Here is an 18984-nt window from a genome sequence, read left to right as displayed (position 1 = left end):
CCAGTTTTCCAAAATTTCACATGCACTTACCTTATCCACCAGGCAGCAGGATCCAATTTGCCTTGAAAAGCCACCCTAGGGCACACTGGCAGTTCTCATCCTCCCCAGAACACAAACACAACTATTAGAATTCCCACTTGTATGGTACCTTTACAGGCAGCTCATAAAAATCTTCAAATGCTGCACATGTGCCTGGTTTGCATAGAGTCCACAGTCAATATTGCTGTTCTGTTTTATTCAGGAAAAAAAAACCCACAAACTCACAGACTTTCTAGAAGCCTAAGCTGTGAGCCCCCTGTATTATGGATCATAAGTCCTCTGTTAAACCTGAGCTCAGTGTGATCACTCCCATACTCTACTGCTGACTATGCTCAGGCATGTTACCCCAAATCCTGCCTAACATTTGGGAAAATACTAACTGGCCTGGCACTAAGCAAAGTAGCAGTGCTTATCACCATTTAATTTACTAATAGATATTTTAAATCAAGGAACTAAGGGAACTAAGCAGTGTAGCAGTGCTTATCACCATTTAATTTACTAATAGAGATTTTAATCAAGCTCTCCAGAAGTATTTTTGCTATTAATGACACTTCTTTATATACAAATGTTTGTCTTTCCTTTTCTCCTCATTGTTTTCTTTCCTTTAACCTTTGAATGTATATGTGTATGCATACATATTTATTTTATATAATGTCACCATTTTATAGATATACTTTTGTAGTACCAACTGGTTCCTCTGTTCTGATGCCACACTCCTGACAAAAATAAACAGGTCTTGTCTATTCCAGACAGTCCTCTTAGCTTACTTTTTGTATGATCAAAAACATAACTACTATCTTATGTTTTTCTACTATAACTAATCTGCATATCTACAGGTTTCTTAGCAAATTAAATGGTCCTAGTTAACCAGATAAGCATTCAACAATACCTCTTTTCCTAGCAACCATTCAGTAAGAGCAAGCAGAATTCAAAAGCTTTAGTATGAGGAAATCTATTATGGTTACTCCTCTCAGTCTTCTGTAATTTATGCTTTAACAATTTATGAGTGAACAGCACATATCAGTGTGCATAGGAGTAAGGATCCAGTCCAATCAAGTCTGTCTCAAGTTTTTGTCTCAGGATTGCAACTTTTTTTATGGACCAGTTTAATCAACGAAAAGCAATTCTGTTGTCTTTAACACTAGACCAGAGTTGACCAGCATATCAGACTCACACTAGCCCTTTTATGACTGGTTCTGTATGGTCATGGTGTTTACTCTTATTATCGCTATATTCACCTATTTTTACTGTAATTCTTATTTTTAGTCTTTTATATAACGTACTTACTTACTGTGTAAGTAAGAATAGCCAGCCCTTTGAATTTGATATTTTCAGAAAAAGTTTATATTATTCTTTACAGATTTTGGTGGGAAAATGATGATGTTTTCACAGAAGCTCAAAAGCAGGAACTCAAAAAACATTCACTGTCCCGCGTGATTTGTGACAACACAGGAATTTCTGAAGTGCCAGCAGATGCCTTTCAACTTGGAAAGTTTCCACAGGATTTTAAGCATTGTAACAATATACCTGGGATGAATTTAGAAGCTTGGCAAGAATTTTATCAGGAAGGTAATCTGTAGTTACCAATCATTTTGGAGGGGAAGGGAGGGGAGGAGAGAGAAGGGAAGAGGAGGGACAGTAAAGAGCAGTTGAAGTTCTGATCTTGGTTCTGGTAGATCTTAAATTACTGGTCTGGGTGAGACCTTTAGTATTTCTATCACTTAGAAGTGGGATTATAGAATCATAGAACATTTTGGCTTGGAAGGGATCTTTATAAGACATCTGGTTCAACTCACCTGCAATGACCAAGGACATATTCAACTATATCAAATTTCTTAGACCCCTGTGCAATCTGAATCCAAATGTTTCCAGGGATGGGGCATTCACCTCTCAGGATAACTTGTGCCAGTGTTTGAGCACTCTTGTGTGGCAATGACATATTCTCTGAACAGAGACAGACATAATTCTCTCCCAGGATTTTCCTGGGAAGCTCAAAGAAAACAATTAATATCACTACTTGCTGCACCTGTTGTTGTGCACATGTGGAAAGTGTTATGGAGATTGTTTACCAGAGAGTGATTTCTTAATTGGACTCTGGTGATGGTGTTTTGATTGATTGACCAATTAGGTCAAAGCTGTCTGGCAAGGGTGATGGGTTTTTCATATAGTAGAATATAGTATAGGATAGAATAGTGTAGTAGCAGTAACAATAAAGTGATTGATCAGCCTTCTGCAATCATGGAGTCAATGCTCATTATTCCCTGCTACAATGCTCTTGTAAAAAACTTGTTCCTTATATTTAATCTAAATCATCCCTCTTTTAGTTTAAAAATGTTACCCCTCGTCCTATTGCAAGAGGTTCTGGTAAAAATTTGGTGCCAATCATTCTGAAAAGACTTGGTTAAATTAGGAGACTGCAAAAAGGTCTCCCTGGAGCCTTTTCTTCTCCAGGCTGCAACAAAAACAACCCCAGCTATCTCAGCCTCTCTCTTCAAAGGAAAGGTGCTCCAGCCCTCCAGCTCCAGCCCTCTGATGATCTGTGTTGCCCTACTCTGGACTTAATCCAACAGGTCCATGTCCTTCTTATGTTGCAATGCTAGTTTTGTGAGGATCACAAGTCAAACCTGTTGTATCCCATATAAATTCTTTTCCATAAATGAACAATGAAAGCCTTGATCACCTTAAAACATGTGAAAATTTTCACTGAAGGTAATTTTTATAACAGTAATGAAGAATACCATCCATTTGTAAGTATAAGGGGATGTCATAGTTTGACATGGGATATCAAATGTTTAATGTTTTAAAAGCCTGTAATACAGACTTTCTATTTGTAGATGAACTATGTGGAACACCAAAGAGTGTGGAAAATGGTGATTTTGTATACTGCTCAGAATCTGGAAAATCTACAGTGACTTATACATGTCACTATGGATTTCAGTTACAAGGAGAAGAACAATTAACCTGCACAAGCAAAGGATGGAACTTTGAGGCTCCAGTTTGTATAGGTATCTATTATTATTTATTTATTTATGAGTTTTCTAACATCTAAAGTCCACCATAGCTCATCAGATGTGCATTCACTCCTATGCTTTCTTGTAGTTAGCATCCTGGGGTGTAATAGCACAAAAATGTGAAACTCTCTCCAGAATCTCCATCTCAATTTCTACCCATCCTGATTCAGCAATCAAGTTGATGATAGAAAAATGGCACTAAAAATTGCCCAATTAAGCAAAAATCAAGTCTATTAACAACCAGTGGGAGGGAGGGGGAGGAGAAAGCGAGGAAAAAGGCAGCAAATCAGAATTATACATTGCTTCCTCCTACTTTGAACATAAGAGCATGACAGATAGTTGTCATTTTTCTGGCATTGTTTCAATGGATACTCTAGATAAAAGTCGAACTATGCGCCACTAGGTCATGTGTCATCCTAATAATTTTAGTAATAGTGAAAAAAACCATTCTGTGAAGTGAATACATGAAATTAAGGAAACTAATAATCACTTTATGTCCAACCTCCCTCTCCCAAATAGCTGTGAAAAGATTTGCCAGAAGTTAATTACTTCTGCAGGTACAAAAGTAGAGCGGGTGAAAAACTCAGCAAAAGGATATATTTCTGGCACATTTTCACAGGAAATCTTTTCTGTTATTTTAATAATTCTTTAATCTTTTCTTTTTGCCTTTTACTGTTTAATAGAATAGGTTAGAAAGAGAATGTGGCAAATATTTCAAGACTTTCACTCTTCATGTTATGAAGAATGAATTCTCTCTGTTCACATTTCAAATGTGTGCTTTTATAATAGGGCTGTTTGTACATATATATGTATATATGTATGTGTATGTGCACATTCACATTCCTCTGCTTTATAAGAACATGAGAGAAAACTAAACCCAAAAAGGCTATATTTCAGAATATATTATGGATGGTGGTAAAATAATTTGAGTGCAAGTGCTGCAGCTCATCCACAATAAAATCTACTTATCGGTATTTCTGTGATAGCGGAATAGAAAGCTCTTCATTCTAATTGCATACCTGGTATGGAAAAAATCAAATGAAATTTGCAGCTCTTTCCTTTATTCACACCCTATTTATCCACTGAATTCCTCCCACATAAATACTATATAAAGAAATAAAGCTGTTAAATGAATTATAATAAAACCTTTTCAATAGATTAATGTTCTGGCAGTGAATGGAATAAATAAGTTAAATGAGTGAATCATTCCTTGTCCTAGTTTCTTTTAATATGTTCAGTAATGTAAACAAAAGACTGTATATCTGCTATAGGAAAACAAGCTGCTGCATATATTAAAAAAGCAATGCCTTTATTAAAGGAAAAACCATCAAAACCCACTTATGCAGATGCTACTTGAGTTTTACAGTAGAAAGCACTTTGTTCCACGCATGCCTGTGCAATATGTTCCCATTCTTTTAAATATTCAGCAAATTAGGGATAAATCAAGCAATATAATGAGGAGGATAGAGCTTAGCATTTCTGCAGATGGTTTCAAAATTATATGCTGCTCTGGAAAAGACAGAGTGGCTTGCTGGCAAAAGCATAGGATTCTGAGAGCTGTTAATTCCCGCTTACTAACTTGGGCTTTGACTGAAATCATTTCTATTGATTCAGGAAGTCATTTAGTGCTAGAATATGCCACCTTCCTTTATATTAAGTGATGTCATACTCCTGATAGATGACTATTTTGATTTAGTAAACTACTGCTCTCTGATTAGCAGGGTAGACTGGTCAGATCTGACATGGATTATTTAGTGATGAAGAAGTGTTAGTTACTTAGCAGAGAGCATGACTACGGATCTGCAGAAGTGGAATTGGCACATTTGAATTACAATGCAGGCAAAGGTGCAGGTTTTCTTTCCTGGATGATGATTAAGGCAGTGAACATTGACTCAAAATTTAGTTTTGAAGTGACTAATACACAGAAATCTTCATCTTGAACAACAGATTCTTTTCCTGCTTCAAAGAAGTGTTATGAAAGTTATGGTTTCTTAAGGGTTCTGAAGTTTTAGATTTTTCCTCCATGTTAGTCTTTTGACCATCTTAGTTGACAACTATCTTTATGCACAGCTACTTTTTTGTACTAAAATTTGAGAGAATCAGGCTGATCCTATTTCCGATGATGGAAAGTGGTCTCAGTGACAATGATAAACTAAGTCAGTAAATACAGGTCAATTTCTAATACTGATTGAAAATAACTAGTTGCATTGAAGTAGTAGATCAAATATTGTGATAGAGAAGGAAAGGAATAAAACCAAAAAGAGAAGACACTGAAGACTTGACTACTTGTTCACATATGGCTTTGCAATGTTTCACAGGTCCACTTGTCAGAGACATTAAACAAGGTGTCAGATATACAGAACCAATTGGAAAGTACCTAAAATAACAGTGGACACCTACTTTTAGTCAACTAAAATAATTCATGCAAGTAAATATTACATAGAAAGAAGAAAGTTGCAAAAATATGCAACTGATGTTTACCATTTCATCACATAACCAGAAAGTGAGAGTGAAAGATCTTGAAAGGCCTCAAGAACAGTATGTGTATGTATAAACACATGAACAGTATGCACATTTTCCAGTGGATAATTGTTTATCTGCTCAACATTCTGCTAGGATATTGTCATTTTACAGAATTTATATAGCATCTTGAAACAACCATCCTTGCAGTGATATTACAAATTGTGGTTATAAATTTTGTAACCAAAGCTAACCTGAAAATTTGACTTCTCAAAATCATGCGTGGACATGTACAGAACTGTGTCTGCATTATTATTTTCATTATGTCTATAGAGCACAGGATGAAAACATTTACAGAGAATAAAGTCAAATCTTAGGACATGAACACATGCTAGAAGAGCTCTCAAGTTTAGGGTTTGCATTTTGGAAAATTCATCCAATTTCCATTTGTGGCTTTTGGGGGATTATGAAAGCAACATTTTTTTTTCATCATCTCCAGCTTTAAAACAAACAAACAATCAAAACAAAGCAACAACAACCCTGTATTTTGTCCTTCAAACAGTAACAATACAGATTTTTATCATCTGTCTCATTGAAAATGTACAATGCCTTTCATTTATGAATCCTTGTAAAAAGTATTTATGAGAAATTAGTAATCCCTTTGTAATTTGCAATTGTTATTGATCAGTGTGTACTTATTTTGCAGACATCAATGAATGTGAAAATGAAATTAATCCACCATGCCATCCTTCTGCTATATGCATTAACACTAAAGGCAGCTACAAATGTCTCCACACTGATCCCTACAAGCTGGCAGAAGATGGAAGAACATGCATTGGTAATGGCTGTGAACCTACTGCCCATTAAAATGTTCTTTGTTCCACTTTACAATGCTGTAAAAATCCATCAGATTACATTTTATTGAAGAGCTGTTAACATATGTGAAAAATCTCTACACACCCATGTAAAGATACAGATTCTGTAAATGAAGGTGTTGAATAAATAATTCTGATACATAAATAAGATTTTCATTTCCATTCCTATTTCATATGAACCACTAAGTATTTCCTGACAGTGCATATGAGGAGGGAATCAAATTTGTCTCAGTTTCTCCTAGTCAGTATCTAAATTCAGCATTTAAATATTAACTAAGTTCTACTTGACACATTTCAAAACTGTCAATCCTTTCAGAGCTAGCAGAAATAACACATTTTCTTGGGGTCTTCTACTTTTCAGCATGCATGGAAGCTGTATGGTAGAAGTTTAGGAGGAATATGAGTGCAGTTGCCCTCTAAAGCTGAGCAATACCTGCTCTGGGGAAACCTCCATGAAACCTACAATTCAAACTCAAGTGGATGGGTATTTGCTTTATCTGAGCGCCCAAGGGAAGCACACAATGTTTAAACCACTCAGTTCTTGCAGATTGAGTGCTGTACGCCACACAATCATAAGCACACTGAATCTCACTGGTAGCAAATTACTTTCTTCCTGTTTCAGCAACTCCTTGGTTATGACGTGGGACTACACTGTCCCTTATTATTAATTGCTCTAAAGAAAAAAAAAAAAACAAAAAACTTAGTTGCAAACAAACATCTCTTCAATTACATGAGGTATATCCAGTCAATTTTTCAGCTGCGTTTCAGGGTCACATGAGCAATCCAACCAGGGAGATCACATTCTTAAAAATGACATCTTAAGCAAGGCCACGTGACTTCATCAAAGGCCCAGGAATGAAGTACAACAGCACTAGCCCAGAAGACACTCCAGTAGAAAAGCTTCCCCAACAGGAGGTTGCCAGTATGGACCTACCTCTCTCTTGCTGTAGAAAATGCAAATGCAAATCTTCAGGGTCTAATTTTTATGAGACTAGACTAAAAAGTTATAGTGGTAGCCATTCAGAGTTCCATTTGAATCAGAAAATAGAAAAAAACCCACTTTTTTTTTAGGTGTTTCTTAACTTTATTATTTATTCCTTTATCCAATCAACCATGGTTACATTTTTTTATTCCTCTAAATTCAGAGACAAAAATCTGCTTTCAGATTAATTTAAAGTGATCAATTTAATTCTTTACATTAATTTCTTTATTTAAAGAATTTAATTTAATTCACTGGTGTTGAGTGCAACAAAGATAACATAAGGACACTGCATTGGCATATGGCTGCTGTTGCAGTGTGTATGTGCTATGGACTTCCTGATCAGGAAGAAATAGATGGGTCTTTCTTCAAACAACTGAAAGAATCTTTGTGTCCACAGACCCTGGCCCTCATGAGGAATTTTACCCACAGTTGTAAGGACAGCACAGCAGGGCACATGCAATCTAGAAGATTTTTGGAGGGTACTGACAGCTTTCTGACAGAAGCAGATCAAGGAGACAAGAAGAAAAGGTGCTCTGTGGGATCTAGTGCTTAAAAATAGAATCACAGAATGGTTAAAGTTGGAAGGCACTCCTGGAGTTCATCTTGCCCAATTCTTCTGTTCAAGCAAGATCACCTAAAGCCAGTTGCCCAGGACCATGTCTAGACAGCATTCAACTCTCTCCATGTGGAGACTCCACAACATTTCTGAGCAAAAAATACCAGTGTTCACTTAGCCTCCCAGTGCCAGTTTCCTGATGACACCCACTGTACACCAGTTTGTGCCCATTGACTCTTGTCCTGTCACTGGGTACCACTAGAAAGAGCACAGCTCTGTCCTCTTTGCACCTTTCCTTCAGATGTTTATACAAATTGATAAGCTCCCCCCTGAATCTTCTCATTGCAAGGCTAAGCTGTTCCAGAGCTCTCAGCCTCTTCTCATAGGAGAGATAATTTAGACTCCAATTGTCTTTGTGCCCCTTTTCAGGGCTCTTTCCAGTCAATGTCTCTGCTGCACCCACCCAACTCTAGATGATGTTTTATCCAGAGCAGAGGGGAAGGCCCACGTGTCTTGATCTGCTGGCAATACTTTCCTCAACGCATCCTAGGATACCATCATCTCCCGCACCGATGTCTTTATTCTGTGTTGTGAGAAGGGTCCCAGCGACAGCTCTTCTACAGAACCAGGCTAAAACAGCCCATTATATAGGGTATAGGGGGATCAGAAATTGTCCAGTAGCAGGGGTTAAGGGGAAGTGACCTATGGGCTTACAGAGAGATAAGCAGGGGTTCGAAAGGCAGAAGACAGGGGCTTGCCATGACTTAGTATTTCCTATATTTAGGCCTCTGCTCTCCACAGGGCCTTTTCAATCCTTGTGCCTGCTACAACTACCATCCACCTTTGCAGGAAGGGTGCATCGCTGGCTCACCTTCAGCTTGGTGCCACCAGGCCCCACAGGTCCTTTTCTGCCAAGCCATTTTCCGGCAAGTCATTCGCTGCTGTGGACTGGGGCCTGGGGTTGTTCCTCCCCAGATGCAGGAGTTTGTATTTTCCCTGTTGAACTGTGAGGTGCCTGTCAGCCCATTTATCTCATCTGTAGAGGCCCCTGGGCAACCTGCTGATCCTGCTCAAACAGGAAAATTTGACTAGTTGACCTCAAAAGGTCCCTTCCAACCTCAATGAATCTTTGATTCTACATTTAGGTAAAGAGAAAACAGGTTTTAGCAGTGTTTTGTATGGTTTCTCTGTAAACTGGCTCTTAACATACTAGTGTACATCTTTCACTGTCATTTCTCATATTTTTTGAATTGAGAAAAGAGTCAATGAGCTACTTGATAGTAGATTGCTTGCAAAAATATTTGTATTAACAAGGGAAAGGAGAATGTTACAGCTAAGTGTATTCCAGTTTGTTTAATTTCCATATTAAAAATATGAAAATTTTTCATGAAACAAGACATTTGTGTTTTTATTTCAGACAATAAGTTTCTATCAAGGTCATTGAGTGGCTTCTTTTATTGGTCTATTGTTTTTGCATTTTTAAGGACATCATTCATAAGGCCTAGCTAATTTCATCCTATGATTAGAGTGAGGTTTTGAGACTTGGTGAAAAAAAGGCAGTGCAACACTTTTCTAAACCAACATATTGGTGATAATAGATGAGCAGCTGAAACTGAGCAGTAATAAGAATTTGGGAATCTGCAGTATAGAGTGATTTAAAATTATGAGAGCACTTCACGTTATTATGAGCATTCAGTCTTCAAAACTAAAAAGCTCTTATAAATTTTGAAGCGCTCTAGTAATGCTAACTATTCAATAGTAAAAATCTATATAACCTTCAATCCTGCTTTTATTGATGGAATTGATCAGTAGCCTCAAGGCTTTTTTTTCTAAGTTTGGATAATGTCTTTGACTCAGATGGAAACTTGTATAGGATAACTTTATTCAGGAAGTGAATTTGTTGAATGGTCTCAAATCAAAGTTGCTCATCCCTTACCACTCTGGCACATGGTTTGTGATACTTCTATAAGTAAAAAAAACCAAATCAAGCAAACCCCAAATTAAACAAACAAAAATCCCAACAAAACCCTTAAAATTCTCAATTTTGATCTATGCATATTCTAATTACATTAAAAATACTGTCACAATTTAAATATCGTCACTTTTGATCCAAAATTATTTTACCTCTGCACAAAATAGTTTACTCTCAAGATTCCTCATAGTCATGCAACCCAAAATATTGGCTTCTAATTTAAATTAGCTTTAGTTCTTGTTTTGAGTTATATGACAGTGACAGATTGTAACCTTTGGATAAATATTCTTAACTTTTTGCATGTTTTTACTGCCATGTCAAAGGAACATAAATCCTGAAAATGACCCTTCCTTAAACTTTGATGGAATTATAATATTGGATCAACTTTCTTTGCTGTGCTGCAGAATGTTGTAGAAGTGACTCATCACAGCAGGTGCTTTAGTCTGCAAAGTCAGTTGGTACACTCAGCACTGCACCCTGCAGGGCTGAGAAAGCCAGCTGGTTTGAGATGGCAGAAAACAAGACTTTTGAAACTTTTATCAAGACTACAGGAAAAATATGGCTCATTTGGGGAAAAATTTACAACAGGAACTTTATATTCTGTGCTACCCACGTGCTTACAAAATTGATCTTTTTGTGTGCTCAATTTTGTATTTACCAGTGAATGGATATTGCTGTAAAGACTTAACTGAGAAAGTGAGATAAATAGTGAAGCATATTCAGGGGTGGGTAAAGAGAATAGACTGAAGCAAAATAGTTCAGCACTTCAAATTAAATATGTACTAAACTCAAAACACAGTTTTATTCCACTAATGATGTGTAAAAGCCAAACTAAGTACTTGAATTAAAACAGAATAAGAGATAAGTTTTAGCAGCATTTTTTAGCAGCTATGATATTATTTTCTGACATATGCCCTTTAATTAGATTGTTTCAATGAAAAATATAAAAACTCTATTATTTCTGTGAGTGCGCTTGGCAATACCATTGTGCCTTTCAGGATATATAAGAAAAGTTTTTACATTTATAGTTAGTTAAAAGCATTGACAATTAAAAAGCTAAGTTACTAGTGTAATCAGTTTTTAAATCTGTACGGCTTTTGGTGAAAAATGAAGAAGGAATTAACATTCTCATTTTACTATTTCTTGATTCTGACTCACAGCCTGCAAATGAGGTTGGTGTACCTCTCTTCAGAAGTCTATCAGTCACATGATTACACCCTTTGGACATTAGAATTCAAGAAAAAAATGGCAATCAGACCTCCCAGTCTGGAAGGTCATTTTTACTTTGGATGGCTCTATGTGGCATCGGAAGCACACACATCTGCCGAGCTGATGGCCGCCTGCCCACTCCCAAAACAGGAAACCAATTTTGCAAGGATACAGATGGCAGCTGGAGATGCATGGCGTGCCCATCACTGCAGAGGCAAATTCCACCCTCCAGGAAAGTTTTGTTGCTCTATCACCGCGTGCCAATTTGTACTTTATCATGTTTTCCTCATAAACACAAAGTGAAAAACGCAAAAGATACTGTGGCGCTTGACACAGCAGAATATATTTGCTGTAATGGGCCTCATGCTGGATCCCCAATTCCTGCACACAGTAAAGACAGCAAACCTCCAGCCAACCTGTTAGCCCAGGCTTAACTCAGAGGCAAACACTTCAAGAGAAACACAACCACAAGGCTGACAGCCTTGTCCCAACCACAGGGCTAAACTCAGGATGAAAAGCCAGTGGAAAGGCAGAGGTTTGTGTACTGATCATTTCCCCAGGGGGTGTTTGCTCTCTGTGTTCCAGGGTAAAGCCTCAGAGCTGTGATTTTAGGCTCTGTGTCATTGTAGAGCCATGTCCAAGTGCCTGCACAATGCTTGGAAAGGGGTAGGCAAACCACCCTGAATCAGAATTATCATGCTCTTCCCATTGTCCCTTTGGGTGTTTCACTCACCTGCTCACCATACACATGACTTGGTTGCTCTTTCTCTGGCTTTATATCATAAAACTGTGGAGTGCTTATCCTTTATTTCCATTCATGGTTTCTTGAGGTTTCTATATTAATTTTAGTTAATTGTTATTTCGCCAATTTGATTGCAGAATGAGATTTGACCACAAGGGAAAGGATGAACAGTATCTTTTGAAGAACATAGGAAATGTTAATATCAGATTAGTGCCATAAAGGTACCAAGAGACACTTCAGCCAATGTTCAAAATTAACTGCAGTTTTCTCAGTTATTTTTTCCCAGTAGCTATCTGTCATTCAGCTTGTCTGAGCACTACATATTATAAGTGCCCAGTTCCAGATCTTTGATAATTTTTGACATTAATGAAATAAGACTCTTGTATTCCTTTTCCTTTTTGAGCTCCTAAAATATAGAATAATGATTCGTACAACTTTCTGTACAGCCAATTAATAGTAAAGGTAAACAAGCACAGGCTGAGTTTAGGGCCCCACTAGATGAGCTATAAATCAATGGTAGTGACTCATTTGGGTCATTAAAATCCCATGATCCTTTGTGTGAATGGAAAGACTTAGAACTATGGATCAAAGTTTATTCCACAAAGCTTCAGGGATTTTTGGACATTTTTCACTATGATGGCAAGTAACCAAGATGTCAGCTGGAAAAGCATTTAAGATACGCTGACTTCTTTGACAAAAAAAATACATCATCATCTGTGACTTTTTTCTCTTTTACCCTTTTCCAGTCTGTGAGAAAATTTGCAGCATTTTTCTGTCTTTTATTATTAATTTTAGGAAAAATACAAAGTTCTCAACTTCTTTGGGTGATTTTGCAGCCCGAATACCTCTACCTTACCTACCCCGCAATATCCTTAGATTTTAACTCTGCCATGTCAAAACTTATACTAGGGACTCTGAGCTGCTGCAAATGGTCTCTGAATACCAAGTAGGTAGACTTTTGACCACCCCAAAAATTTGTGAGCTTTGAAAGTAGAGTTGGTGGCACAATAGTCAAGCTGTTGCTGGCTACAAAGACCATGCTGACTACATTTCTGAAAAACTGCTGTTTACTTGTACCCAACAAAGTCAAACATGACTCTTTATTTTAACTTAAATATAAGAAATATGTGACAATGACAGATTTACCAGAAGGAATTTAAATAATTCCTGTATGTTTTGGAATTATGCTATTCATAATTAGCTCTGACCCATTTTAACTGTTTCTGAATTAACTTTCCCATTATATTCCTGTGACATTTATTAAAATAAACTCATTGAATGATGATATTTCAGGTAGAGGAAGTCCTCATACTGTAGAATTCTACCATTTCTTCCATGGGACAGAATTTATTCCTTTGGGCTGTTCCCAGGTGAAGCAGTACTGTTTTCTTTGACCTCTTTCTGAGCTGGTGATATCTCGCTTCTGTCTGGTGTGTATTACACTTTCAAAATAAAAGGAACCTGTCTGTTTAGTTAAGGTAGAGTAACTTGGAAGTATTTAAGTGAGCTCATTGTGATCCTCTTATGTTTGTGGTATTTTTAAACTTTTTCTTGGATTATTGCAAACTCTGGTGACAATTCACCTTATGCTAAACATAAACTCAAATAAATATCTTCAGTGGAATAAACCTGACAACAATAGGAAGAAGGAATTTAAGTGACTCAGATGTCTCTTTTTCCACAGAAACTTTAGAAATCTTCCTACAGCAGACATGGCTGTTGATTTCTCACAGTTGAGGGCACACTGCATAAAACCAAAATCATAAGTAATTTGGTTTAAAATCAATGAGGAAAATGATGACATGTGAAGTCACTCATGCTTGTAAAAAGTGTTCTGATGTTTTCCATGGAAGGTGCAACATCTGTTCTTCTTCCATTTCTGTATTAAATTACTAGAACCAACACTTCCATATATGTGTGTATACCTATATGGATCTAAGCTTTGAGATTTCAGTGGGTAAAGTCATAGACAGCTCTTTCTGTGATTCTGCTCTATTGATTTGCTTAATAAAGATGCATTGAATTCTGGTAACATTACGTTGCATGTCATGATACACTCTACTATATGTTGTTATTCCATATGCCAGATGAAGCTGGAGAATGGGATTTACACTACTTGATTTTAGATTTCTAACTGTAGCTAAAGTAGGTCCCTTTGTGGGGTTCTGAGGGAAATGGACTCTTTTGGGGTACAGCTCCTCTGAGACTCTTCTGACTTCAATTTTCTACTGAGGATGAAGTTAATGCTCCATAAGCTTACAGCACAACAAATGTAGACATAGAACACACAGATATCTACATTAAGCTTAAGGAACTCTGCCAGGGCATGAAGGGGGCTGGAGGCTGTTATATTCATATTTGTAGAGTCCCATGTTGCTATTAGATTTCTAGAGTCCCATACTGTTGTTATTAGATCTCTAGAGTCCCATACCTTCTCTCGATGTTTTCTTATGGCTTCACAGCACAAACTCCTTCTTCTGCATGTTGCTCCTTCTTAGTCAGGGCTCCTTCAAGGCTCTCCCTGACCGGTCAACCCACCCCACCCTTTCATTTATTTTTATTTAATTAATTTGTCACTACAGAAAACTGATAGACAAGACTAAAATTTGTTTTAAAAATTAATAATTAATAATTATATGTCTACAAGATCTATTTTCTGCAGGCTCTAGAAACACTTAGGAGGAGACTGCTAGCCCAATCTGAACTTACTCACTATACTTCTAAACAATTACAGCAATCTTTCCTTACTGTAAAAGCTATGAATGAGATTTTTAAAAATTTTTTTTAGCAAAGGAAGCAACACCAACACAAATTCTTTTGTTTTAATGGCAGAGCAGAATTAGATTTTCAGTACACTGAAAATTTAGGAGCAGCAACAAACTTAATACTTTGAAAAGTATGGCTGAGACATACTTAAACTTTCACTAAGAATTTGTGATGAGGAAGCTGGATATTTATTAAATATGTGAAATATAATCCTTCTATGCTATCCAGTTAGCCTATATATGTAATATTATTAAACATGTGGGCATCTGACTCTTTTCACTGTTTTTGAGACCCAAACTGCTTTCCTGGGTCCAATAATATCAGATCTACCCTCATATCCACCATGACTGAACTATATTCCTAAATTCTTGCACTCATCCCAATTCTAGCCTACTATTCATGATGATGCTATTCAGAGATATATGAGAAAAAGAATAAAAATTTAGACATATATATATAAGAGATTTCTGGTTTCTGAAGAAACTCCATTTTTTACATAGCACCAAAATCTTAAGTAAAATCTTAAGTAGTATTGTTAAAACAGGAAGAGTATTGTGACAGTAAGGTACTGCTAACTACAAGCCTGGATTTACTTCCGCTTTCCTGTCCTGAATCCATTGTCTTTGTTTCACTTCTCTGCCCTCTTTCTCCTGAGTATGCTGTCTGCAGCATTCCTTCAATACAGTTCAACAAACAAAAACCCCTTGCTTTTACACTGATGTATTGGAAACCGCTAGGCATTTACAGGTAACTAATTTTTTTAATAAAGATTGCTCTCCTAATTTGTCTTTCATACAAGACAGGATTTTACACAAACTACAGCCTGGAATTTTCCATGCTTATTCCAAAGTGAAACTACATTTACTATTGATCATTTCAACAGAAAATCTTGGTTCATTTTCATCAGACAATATTTACAAATATTTATAGAAGGACATAAGACTCCAACAGCTAGATCAAGTACAGCAATCAGGCAGCTAAGCCCAGGCAGTGCTGAAACCTCAGTTCCTGGCTGAAGGAAAATGCATTTCTGCACCCAAGATCTGTCTTTTCTTTTGCAAATAGACCCTCATCCCATTACAGGTTGGAGAAAACAAGATTTCACAGGGACTCTACAGCTACATGCAACTCACCCCAGAAGACCAGGCTTAACTCTGTTAAGAGTTGCACCATGGTGGACTGATATCCAGTTAGCAGTATAAGGAGGTCTTGATTTTGTATATAAATTTATTCCTGGTTTTATTACTATATGAGATGAATTGCTTATGTAACATTTTTAAGCATCTTTTTTTTTTTCCCATAAGCTTGATAAGCCTGTTAAGCTTTGTTTAATTGCCCTCCCTTTGCAGAAAAAACTGTGATAAGTGGACTCTTTATCAAAAAAAATGTTGTGGTGGTCCTGCAGGAAGTGCAGACTGCATCTCCGTTAGGTGAGAGAAAAGAATCAATGTAGTAATTCCTGTACTAATCTAATTTGCATGTTTGACCCATTTCTATGATCCCTGTTCATAATAGCCAACCTACTTCAGGAGAATTGTATCAATGATGAATTAACATTTGCTTATCAGCATTCTCTGATTATATTGTGTTGAATCCCTGCCTTAAATTCACAAAGCATGGAGAGAAACACCACTGCCAAGAACTTATTTTGTACTGAATGACTATTCTGTGACTGCAGGTGAACAGGATTTAAATTCGCCTTTTTTCTTTTCAGTTTTCCTTCCTTCCTTCCTTCCTTATTTTCTTTTTTCTTTCTTTTGATTTCTTTCTTTACTTTCTTTCTCTTTCTTTCTTTCTTTCTTTCTTTCTTTCTTTCTTTCTTTCTTTCTTTCTTTCTTTCTTTCTTTTTCTTTCTCTTCTCTTCTCTCCTTCTTTTCTTCTTTCTTTCTTTTTCTTTCTTTCCTTCCTTCATTCTCTCCCTCTTTCTTTCTCTTTCCTTCTTTCTTTCTTTCTTTCTTTCTTTCCTTCTTTCTTTCTTTCTTTTTCTTTCTTTTTCTTTCTTTCTCTTCTCTTCTCTTCTCTCCTTCTTTTCTTTTCTTTCTTTTCTTTCTTTCCTTCCTTCATTCTCTCCCTCTTTCTTTCTTTCTTTCCTTCTTTCTTTCCTTTCTTTCTTTCTTTCTTTCTTTTTCTTTCTTTCTTTTTCTTTCTTTCTCTTCTCTTCTCTCCTTCTTTTCTTCTTTCTTTCTTTTCTTTCTTTCCTTCCTTCATTCTCTCTTTCTTTCTTTCTTTCCTTCTTTCCTTTCTTTCCTTCTCTCTCTCTTTCTTTCCTTCCTTTCTTTCTTTCTTTCTTTCTTTCTTTCTTTCTTTCTTTCTTTCTTTCTTTCTTTCTTTTTCTTTCTTTCCTTCTTTCCTTCCTTTCTTTCTTTCTTTCTTTCTTTCTTTCTTTCTTTCTTTCTTTCTTTCTTTCTTTCTTTCTTTCTTTCTTTCTTTCTTTCTTTCTTTTTCTTTCTTTCCTTCTTTCCTTCCTTCCTTTCTTTCTTTCTTTCTTTCTTTCTTTCTTTCTTTTTCTTTCTTTCCTTCTTTCCTTCCTTTCTTTCTTTCTTTCTTTCTTTCTTTCTTTCTTTCTTTCTTTCTTTCTTTCTTTCTTTCTTTTTCTTTCTTTCCTTCTTTCCTTCCTTTCTTTCTTTCTTTCTTTCTTTCTTTCTTTCTTTCTTTCTTTCTTTCTTTCTTTCTTTCTTTCTTTCTTTCTTTCTTTCTTTCTTTCTTTCTTTTTCTTTCTTTCTTTCTTTTTCTTTCTCTTTCTTTCTTTCTTTCTTTCTTTCTTTCTTTCTTTCTTTCTTTCTTTCTTTCTCTCTCTCTCTCTTTCTCTCTTTCTCTCTTTCTCTTTCCCCAAATTGCTGCTGAGGATTCATTTTGCCTTAAGGATCCTTTCTGAACTGCTTAAATGTCCATAACAAGGAAAGCTGTTTGCCATATGGTAAACCATTTAGGGGGGTTTGTTACTTGTTTTACAGTAAATCACTCTGAAAAGAAGAATGATTGCAAAGTGTTAAAACTGATCTGTTTCCTTGCCAGTGCACAGTCCACACAAACAGTGGATGTTTGCCTGTCTGTACACACGCTATTTGGCAAAATACTTGCCAATTAATTGGAGTGAGATGAAAAACAGAGAAATTTCAAGGATTTTTGAAAAGTATTATGAAAGCATCTCCTCTGCCCCACTTAACTGATATAAAAGAGTCAGAAACTCTTTTCAAGAGCTAAGGCTGAAACCTGAACTATCCAGACAGCCACCAGCATTGACATTCAGCCCTCAGAAGTTTCACAGAAATACTCCAGTTACTCTGTGTAATTTTCCTGTTTCTTTTAATGTTTGAAAGCTGATTTAAATAATATATTTCTTTTATTTCCAAATTTTGCTCAATAATTTCTTTAGGCTTTACCTGAAATGACCCAGAAGATATGTTTCGATTCATGCTGAATTGCTCACCTTATCGGCTGTGGGAGTAGTTCAACATGTTTCCTTTTTTTGTTTAAAACAGAACATATTTTGTTAGCTCATCAGGTCTGTTGAACATATTCAATAGTTAGAATTAATCTAGTTTGTAAAGAGAAGCTGAAAAACAATGCCATGACAATGAAGTCATCTCAAACCACCATACCGGCCAATCCAGCCAGTAAGGTCTAATGTCCCCAAAATGAAAGCATCATAAAAAATTAATTCTAAAATGAAATCCTACATGTGATCAAAGTTTATCTACAGGGAAGATATTTACCTAAATTCCTTAACAGAAGTGTGGGCATATAAACATAGAATTCTCCTGTTTCCAAATCCAGGGTAACAGTATAGAAAACAGATAGAGTTGACAGCAGAGTGTCTATATAGAGTCCTGCAAATGCACTGGGATTTTCTTACATGTTTTACCAATGATTTATTCATTAGTTTTGAGCAAATTATTGGGGGTTTTTTTAATATAAATAACTAGAATATTTGAATATTTGAATCACTGCCAGAGGCAACCTCTAACATGCTAATAAAAAAAAAATTTCTCACCCAGGAACTTGACGACCCAAGTGAATTGTTCTTTCCTTCCACATGAGGTACCACAGAAAGAAGGATTACAAATAAGCCTTGGAGACTAGGGATATCAACAGAACACTGTATGCAAATTGGGGTACAAACCTGCTTGCAGACTGTTCTCTGAGCTGAATACTAAATTAAGCAGGGAGCTCGTGAATCTGTATGAGATTGGATTTAGCTGTTTTTGGACATTGTGGGTTTTAGCATACCCATGAAAAGACAGATGACAACTGTGCTCTGAAAAAGGTAAGGGGCATGGACTTTGGCATGCAGAAAATGTTTTTTTAAAACCCAAGGTAAGAAAAGATGACTGGGTGCAGGAATCTATCAGCAAGTTGCAGAAAGAGCTAT

The 18984-nt window shown here is 36.4% G+C and overlaps 1 protein-coding gene across 1 annotated transcript in view; it reads left to right on the top strand.

Annotated features, from left to right (window-relative positions):
• The window catches only part of TPO (thyroid peroxidase), a 37858-nt gene extending 30753 nt beyond the window's left edge, over window positions 1–7105 (top strand). The window contains exons 11-13 of the mRNA XM_026793603.2: window positions 1400–1608; window positions 2874–3044; window positions 6217–7105. Of these exons, the coding sequence (XP_026649404.2) occupies window positions 1400–1608; window positions 2874–3044; window positions 6217–6377 (541 nt within the window). The 3' untranslated portion in view covers window positions 6378–7105. The remainder of the gene's footprint in view (window positions 1–1399; window positions 1609–2873; window positions 3045–6216) is intronic.
• The last annotated feature ends 11879 nt before the right edge of the window (window positions 7106–18984 follow it).

The sequence above is a fragment of the Zonotrichia albicollis genome, chromosome 3 (genome assembly GCF_047830755.1).
Source record: "Zonotrichia albicollis isolate bZonAlb1 chromosome 3, bZonAlb1.hap1, whole genome shotgun sequence".
In the NCBI taxonomy this organism is placed as follows: Eukaryota; Metazoa; Chordata; class Aves; order Passeriformes; family Passerellidae; genus Zonotrichia; species Zonotrichia albicollis.
This window is presented reverse-complemented; position numbering and strand designations above follow the sequence as displayed.